General features: G+C 47.3%; 1 protein-coding gene across 3 annotated transcripts; it reads left to right on the top strand.

The window, feature by feature from the left end:
* Positions 1 to 371: 371 nt before the first annotated feature.
* Positions 372 to 6,135, top strand: LOC120655485. 3 transcript variants are annotated; one of them, XM_039933330.1, is made up of 2 exons: positions 372 to 503; positions 537 to 2,068. In XM_039933330.1, the coding sequence occupies exons 1-2, from the start codon at positions 411 to 413 to the stop codon at positions 1,875 to 1,877; spliced, it is 1,434 nt and encodes a 477-aa protein (XP_039789264.1). In that variant the 5' UTR covers positions 372 to 410; the 3' UTR covers positions 1,878 to 2,068. The 3 variants fall into 3 exon arrangements, with proteins under 3 accessions (XP_039789264.1, XP_039789266.1, XP_039789265.1); XM_039933332.1 differs by adding an exon at positions 5,704 to 6,135 and having other exon boundaries at positions 396 to 1,769; XM_039933331.1 differs by adding an exon at positions 5,701 to 6,135 and having other exon boundaries at positions 396 to 1,769.
* The last annotated feature ends 2,144 nt before the right edge of the window (positions 6,136 to 8,279 follow it).

Here is an 8,279-nt window from a genome sequence, read left to right as displayed (position 1 = left end):
ATCCAGCCCTTGAGCTAGGAATGATAGTAGAATTTACTCTCTCCGTCCTAAAAATAATTGCACATATAGAGTTTGAAATTTGTTCCACAAAAAATTACTACTTTCACCTAACTACCATAAAAGACAAGAGTATCCGGAATCTTCTTACAAAAAAATAATATAGTGTCTGATTTTTTCTCACAAAAGATAAGGGGTATTTTTGTAATTTCACATCATGCATTTGTTTGGGCGTTCGGTCTTATAATTGCATTTATTTTTGGGGGGAGAGTATGCATATTCCGCAGAAGCCGAAAACCATTTCCCTTTTCTAAAAAGTTAGTTTTAGCAAAATTGCAGCCAGTGTGTCGAAATTTAGAAATACTCTTTCCAAAAAAAAAGAGACTTGGAATTGGAAATACGAGTTGGGGGAAATGGCCCTGATTCCTGAAGGCCCGAGCCCCTGTTCCTCTGGAGCGGCACCGGCCTACCTGAAATTCCCAAACCCGCCGCCGCACGGAATGGAGGTCGAGACGCCGCCGCCGCCGCACGGAATGGAGGTCGAGACGCCGCCGCCGCCGCCTGTCACCGCCGCCGCGGCGGCCATTTCCTCGGTGCTCGGCGACGATGACCTCCTGCGCGAGATCCTCCTCCGCCTCGGCCTCCCAACTAGCCTCCTCCGCGCCGCCCTCGTGTGCCGGCGCTGGCTCCGCCACGCTTCAGACCCGACCTTCATCCGCCGGTTCCGAGCCGTCCACCCGCCGCGCCTCCTCGGCGCCTACCTCGCCACCTCCGCCGGCCTCGCTCCGCGCCTGCGGTTCCTCCCGATCCGCCCGGTCCCGGAGCTCGCCGCCGCGGCCCGCCGCGCCGGCGCCTTCTTCGACGCCTTCAAGGGCTCCGCCACCTCCGTCTACGACAGCCGCAGCGGTCGCCTCCTCGTCACCACCTTCGACGACCGCCACGACTCCACGCGCCAGGTCTGCGGCCCGCTGTCCCCCGCGGGGAACACGGCCGTGGTCCCGCCGCCCCCGCCCCCGCCGCCGATCCAGCTCACCAACGACGACGAGTGCCTCATATACCACTATGGTGAGTTCCTCCCCGACGATGACGACGGCCGCTCCTACTTCTGCGTGGTGATGGGGTACAGCGAGCTGCAGACCACCGTCTACCTGTACGAGCTGCAGGACATGAGCTGGGTTGTCAGAGCCTCGGCGGCCGCGCAGCTCCCTTTATTGCCACCGAGATCGAGGGTTATGCTCTTTGATAATTCCAAATTCTACATGCTGTCCGCAACCAACAAGATTCTTGTATGCGATTTTCCATCCTCGAGTATCTCAGTCATGGAGCTCCCAAATGGGGTGTTGAACAAGCACGGCGGTTGCATCATGCTGTCCCGGGGAGACGGTTCTGGAATTTTTCTCGTGCATGTTAAAGAATCTCAGCTTCAAATCTTCCACTGCGGGAAGGACAGTGATAATCCAGGGAACTGGTTACTAGTGGATTATATTTGTTTGCGTCAGGTGTGCGCTAATTTGGATATGACAACTTGGCCTTCTGTGGATGGACAGAGTGCTAGTGTTAAGATATGCACTGTTGGGGACAATGCCAGATTTGTGTTCTTGGAGATGTTTGGGGCTGTTGTTTTCTTGGATATTACAAGCAGGCAGGCAGACAAGGTGTATCAGCTGACACCAGAGGATAAAGAGTTAGTTAGTGTCCGTCCCTTGATGCTGATATGGCCTCCTGTCTTCCCGCCAATGAAGGAAGGATGTGATCAAAAGGAGTCATGCACGGTTTGTCTCTTGACTCCCTTTATAGTAATGCTGTCCGTTATCTGTTTAGCTTTGTGCTTTCTGTTAGTCCCTTCTCTGGGTATGACAATTTGTGATCTGCTTAGTTAGCTTGCCTGCTCTGTTGTATAGTTTACGATGTAAATTGAACTTATCTCAGTGCAACAAAATAGCTCAGGTGCAGAGTCGATTGGCAGGGGTGCATTGTCGGTTACTCTTTAACTTCTGTTAGTGATTCTCACCCATTGTGGTAGTATATAACCATGCAACAGCATACTGAGTACGTTAGACAAGATTACTTATTTGGTTTTATGTCAGGCTACATCTTGTTGCAACAGATGCTATTGTTCTTTTTTCATTAAGGAAGTTGTGCTTGCTGCATAATGGTTGGACTTTATGATGTTTTACCTTGTACTTTGTCTTGGTACCTTCTGTGTTTGATGTAACTTATGTTTTTTTTCTCATCTGCTTAGTTGGCTTCGCTACTTTGTTATCTAGTTTACAATGTGAATAAACATATTTGTGGTAGAGTTAGTAGGTTTTAATCAATGCGACACTCGACTCCGTCTATGTTGACTGGAAGACTCTCTCTCTTGAGTCGTCTCAGCATAGCCTGTCCTAAGCCCGGGTAAAGGAGGAGGGTTGCGTCAGGTTTGGCGAACCAAAACAAAAATAGCCACTCTAATGGATTTGAAACCCATAAGAAACTCGTTGGGGCGTAACCCTCTTAGCTACGCGCTAGATCGGAACCCGGTAGTGGTGTTAAATGGGCAAGGGCCGGGTCGCCATCCCTCCAATGGCGCGTCGTATCGTGACTTGGGTACGATGAAAAGTGAGCAAGGGTAGGGTCGTTGCAGCTTGAGTGGTGCGCTACATCTACGCCTAGGTGTAGTGAAAAATAAGCAAGGATCTTCGCACTTCCCTCGATGGGTGCGAAGGGTAAGGAAGCTAGCCGAGCCAACTAGGATTTGTATAAGTAGCTGGAACGTAGGGTCCCTAACTGATAAGTTGCGAGAGCTAGTTGATGCAGCAATTAGGGGAGGCGTGTAAATATTCTATGTGTTCAGGAGACTAAATTAGCGAAGAGGGTTGCAAAACGAGCTGTGAGTGTAGCAAAGGGTAAGGCATATGATGACATGTATCAACGTGCTAGGCATGAAAGAAGGGGAGAATGACATTTATAGGATGGCTAGGATCCACGAGTGGAAGACAAGGGATATCAACCAAATTAAATGCATCAAGGATGGGACAGATCGACTTCTAGGGAAGGATGAGGAGATCAGGGATAGATGGAGAGAGTACTTCGACAAGTTGTTTAATGGGGAGAGTGAGGGCCCTTGAGTTAGATGACTCTTTTTGACGATACCAATAGACGCTTTGTGTGGAGAATTCAGGAGGCAGAGATTGGGGAGAATTTGAAGAAGATGAAAGGAGGTAAAGCGATGGGCCTTGATGGTATACCCATTGAGGTGTGGAGATGCCTAGGTGATAGAGTAATAGTATGGTTAACTAAGTTTTTTAACATTATTTTTCGGTCAAACAAGATGCCTGAAGAATGGAGAAGTATATTAGTACCTATCTTCAAAACAAGAGCGATGTTCAAAGTTGTACTGACTACCATGGGATTAAGTTGATGAGCTATACGATGAAGCTCTGGGAGAGGGTTATCGAGCATTGCCTAAGAAGAGTGACAAGTGTGACCCGAAAACCAGTTTGGGTTGATGCCTGGAAGGTCGACCATGGAGGCGATTTTCTTAATACGACAATTGATGCAGAGATATAGGGAGCAGAAAAAGAATTTGCACATGGTCTTTATTGACCTTGAGAAGCCATATGACAAAGTATTGAGAAATGTCATGTGATGGGCCTTGGAGAAGCACAAAGTTCCAATTAAGTACATTACCCTCTTTAAGAATATGTACAAGGATGCAATGAAATTTGTCTGGACATGGGATGGCGACACCACTGACTTTCCTATTAATATAGGCCTACACCAGGGGTCAGCATTGAGCCCTTATCTATTTGTTTTGGTGATGGATGAGGTCACAAGGGACATACAAGGTGATATTCGTTGGTGTATGCTCTTTGCTAATGATGTGGTGCTAGTTGACGAGAGTAGGGTAGGGGTTAATAGGAAGTTAGAGTTATGGAGACACACGTTAGAGTCAAAAGGGTTTAGATTTAGTAGGACCAAGACCGAATACGTGATGTGTGATTTCAGCGCGACTAGGCAGGAGGAGGGACATGTTAGTCTAGATGGGCAGGTGGTGGCCCAGAAGAATACTTTTCGGTATTTAGGACATGTGCTATAAAAGGATGGCGACATTGATAAAGATGTTAGGCATAGAATTTCAGCTAGCTGGTTGAAATGACGTCAAGCTTCTGGCGTCCTTTGTGACAGGAGGGTGCCACAAAAGATAAAAGTCAAGGTCTATAGAACAGCGATTCGTCCGGTGATGTTATACGGTGCAGAATGTTGGGCCTACAAATAGGCGACATGCCCAGCAACTGAGTGTAGCAGAGATGCGGATGTTGCGGTGGTTTTGCAGGCACACAAGAAGGGATAGAGTCCGGAACGAAGCTATTCGTAATAAGGTCGGGGTGGCACCAATTGAGGAGAAACTTACCCAACATCGGTTGAGATGGTTTGTATATGTCCAACGGAGGCCTCCTGATATGCCGGTGCGTAGTTGGGTTATAGAACGGGTCGATAATGTAAATTGGGTTGAGATGGTTTGTATATGTCCAACGGATGCCTCCTGATATGCCGGTGTGTAGTGGGGTTCTAGAACGGGTCGATAATGTAAAGAGGGGTAGAGGTAGACCTAAACTGACTTGGGATGAGTCGGTTAAGAGAGACCTTAATGTTTTGAATATCTCTAAAGAGATAGTTTTGGATAGGAGCACTTGGAAACTAGCTATCAATGTGCCTAAACTGTGATCTTTGTTTCTTTTGGGTTTCATCTCTAGACTACTCCAACTTGCTTGGGAAAAAAAGGCTATGTTGTTATTGTTGTTGAATAATGCTACACTCAGATGTCAAAAAAAAATTATCAGGGCTCCATTGTTGGCGCCTCTGCTAACTTTTGTCGGTGATTTAGGGTGCATTTGGATCCAGGGCAAGAGCTCTCCTTGTCTAGCTTAGCAAGGGTTTTGTTTGGTATGAAAAAACTAGCTAATGCAGGCAAAGTTAGCTGGCGGGAGCAAGAAACTGCTCGCCCAGCCAGGCGAGCAGATTTCGCTCTCCCCCGACAGCAAGCAAGCACGGCAAGGTGAGAACGTGGGTTTACAAAGCCGTTGCTTATGGGATCCAAACAAGATTAATTGGCTCCTGAGCTTGTTGCCCGTATGAGCTAGCTACAGCTTGCCTGGCTAGGCAAGGTGCTTAGGGAATCCAAACGCGCCCTTAATTATATAACCTTGCAACAATATATATGTAGGTGGAAGCAAGATTACTAATGTGGTTTAGTTAGGCTAGCGAAGACTCAAATGTGTTGCTTGTTACAGTATTTTGTTGTAGTTTTGTTTTCTTAAAGGAAGTTGTCTCAAAGACTGTACTTTCCTGTTTTGGTGCTCATTGGCTCAAAGCAGATTTTACTTGGTCATATAGGAGTCGTGTTATCCAAATCACTTTATTGATGCATAAGAAATGATTTATTTTACTTGATTGAAAGGCACCATGATGAAATTGCAATCAACATTTTACACCTCCTAATTCCATTTTTTGGATCAAAGATTATTAACACTATTTTATATTATTGTTTCCGTTACTGCAAATTGAAGAAGACGAGATATGAGAATTTCAATATATATGTGCACACAAACTTCTTTTTTCTTTTTTTGAAACTTCACACAAACTTCTTTTGCTGAAAGTTTTCATATCAGCAACTGTTCCCTTCAGCACACTGCTTATGTTCCTTGTTTCCCCCAATAGCAGGCTCAGACTGCAGCTTGAAAGGGAACAGATGGACTTCCAAGGCTAAAACTGCAGGCCCAAAGATGAGAAGCATAACAAGATCGCTGATGGGCCAGCTTCAAAATGAGAATAAATAAAGGAAGGCTAGTTCGAACCGAGCAGAACATTTCTGAATAAAAGATATTTGCTTGTATAGATTAGTTGCTACATGTAAATAATAGGAGTATTAAACATGGGACGTCCAGTTATCTAACCCCTACTTCAGCGTTTAGGCTAGTCCCTTTATTGTGTGATATATCTTGTCATATGCATCACAGTTTTATTCATGACACTTTGCACCCCATTGAAATGCAATGATATAGGGGGAGCTTTTTAAATTTGTGCAAATGATATTTGGGGCCATTTTTGAAATTATTCGAAGAAATGCACAAATTAAGGGCGAGCTCAACTATATCATTGGATCTAAATGATTTTATTGAATATCTTGTGAGTTTTAATTGTATTGTCATCATTCACCAAAAAAAGGGAGACTGTAAGTGCATTTGGCCCCCCTAAGTGGGTTTTGATGATAATGACATGCATAGTTAAGGAGCTAATACATTTATTGAGCAATGAGTAGGATAAAAAATCATTGAAATGAAAAAGAGCAATTAACGACGTCATTTTCGTAAAGAGACCGTGTATGAGTTTCAATAAAGATTTTTTATAATTTTCTATTTTGAAATTGAGTATAGGAATCACCGTACTATTAAGAGAGATGCGAAAAGATAATGTGGAGATGCTATAGTGCTTTAGAAATGCTAACAAATCCATGAGAATCTCTTTGCACTAACTCAGCACTTTGCAGTTTCTGTAGGTGTCGAAGTCCCAACCACTCTCGGAACCTCCACATCTCCTCCCACAAAAAAGCTCTTGGCCGGTAGGTCTAGTGGGTCGGATGTTCCGATGTGGGGTCGGCAGTTCCGAGCCCCCTTAGAAGTTCTGTGTAATTTCTGGCAAAGGGCTCTCAGGCTAGATTTCTCTAACTTGTCGGAAGTTCCGATAAACACATAATCTGCCCAATAACAGCTAGTTGTTGGGGCTCGGGTATATACCCCCTCAGCCCCCCTCCTCATTTGTTGCTGACATCCACGAACACAAACACCTCTCAAGCTTTCAAAACTTCTCCCCAACCCTTCCAAGAGCTAATCCTTGACTTGATTCGAGCTAGGATTTGGGTGTGAGCAAGATTGAGTGTGAACTTGACCCTTTGACTTGTCAGAGCAGCCACGTTCAAGGGCACTAGAAGCATCTCCACTCTTCGATTCGTGTTTGTTACTCTTGGAGCTTGCTCCTAGACAGTTCGGCACCGCTCGTGGAACGTCCTCTCGTGTGTGAGCACCCTGGAAAGTTTGTATTACCCCGTCCTTCGTGAACAATTGCTAGTAAGTACTCAATCTTCCTAAGTGGTTCATTGTGTGAGGAAAAGGGTTAGAGGGCAACCCTGCTCTTTATGAGCTCCTCAACGGAGACGTAGCTTACTTTGTGGGAGTGAACTTTGGAAACAAATCGTGTGTCACTTGTTCTTCACGTTCATATCTTGTTCTAGTTGATCTAGTGCTTGTTTTTTCCTTATCTACATTTGTGCGTTGTTCCTTTGTGTGAGATCATTTGCAGGTTGCTCTAGGACATACTTGTGAACTTTTGATTCAAACACTTTTCCCAAATTCTCCTATAAACTTGTAATTCGTTCAAATTCGTATTTTGTCGGAACTTCCTTCACAGGGTCGGAAGTTCCAACAGACTGATCCGCTACGAAGAATTTTTTAGACTTTACATGTTCGTCTATTCACCTTCCCTCTTGGCAGGCATCACAAGATCCTTAACACATACGGTCACCACCCGAGCTCGTGGCCCCTCCCACCACCTACTAGGACGCCGCCGCCGCTCGCCGTGGCCCCGCCCGTCGCCGCTGCCCGCTGTCGCCCCTCCCACCGCCGCAGCCCGACAAGTCCCCTCCCACCGCCGCCCCGGCGCCGCCCGAAGGGGTGCCTCTGCCTCCCCTGCCCCCGAGCTCCACCATGGCCGTTGGCCACCATGGAGCCTCCACTGACCCAACTAAGCCCCAAAATCAAATCCCCACACCCCGCATAAGCTCCCCAGCGCATCAATTGCATCCCAAATCGTCCCTATAGGGAACCCCCAAATTTGGTTGTCTCCTTCACCAACTCCGGCCAGCGAGGCATCCTCTAGCGGCGGCAACCAAGCGACGGAGTTGTCTAGTGCTCACACACGTGGCTGGCTTGGCGGGTGGGCACGAGGTGCGGCCCACCGCGGCTACCTCCCCATCGCGACCCTCGGGCCTCCCCGGCGCTGCCTGAAGCTCGCTGGCGGACAAGGAGCACGCCGGCGGTGGCCTCTGCACGGGCGAGGGGCACGCCGGTGGTGGCCTCGACGCGGGAGAGGGGCACGCCTGCGGTGGCCTCCACGCGGGAGAGAGGCATGCCGGCGGTGGCCTCCGCCATGCCTGGCTCTCCGCCGTGCCTGGCTAACCTCTGCCGTTGCCCGCTCCTCAACTCTGGCAGTCGACCATTTTTCTTGTATACACGTTCTCTAAG

Source organism: Panicum virgatum, chromosome 1N (assembly GCF_016808335.1).
Source record: "Panicum virgatum strain AP13 chromosome 1N, P.virgatum_v5, whole genome shotgun sequence".
Taxonomy (NCBI): Eukaryota; Viridiplantae; Streptophyta; class Magnoliopsida; order Poales; family Poaceae; genus Panicum; species Panicum virgatum.
Note: the sequence above shows the minus strand (reverse complement) of the source record. Positions and strands in the feature narration are given on the sequence as shown.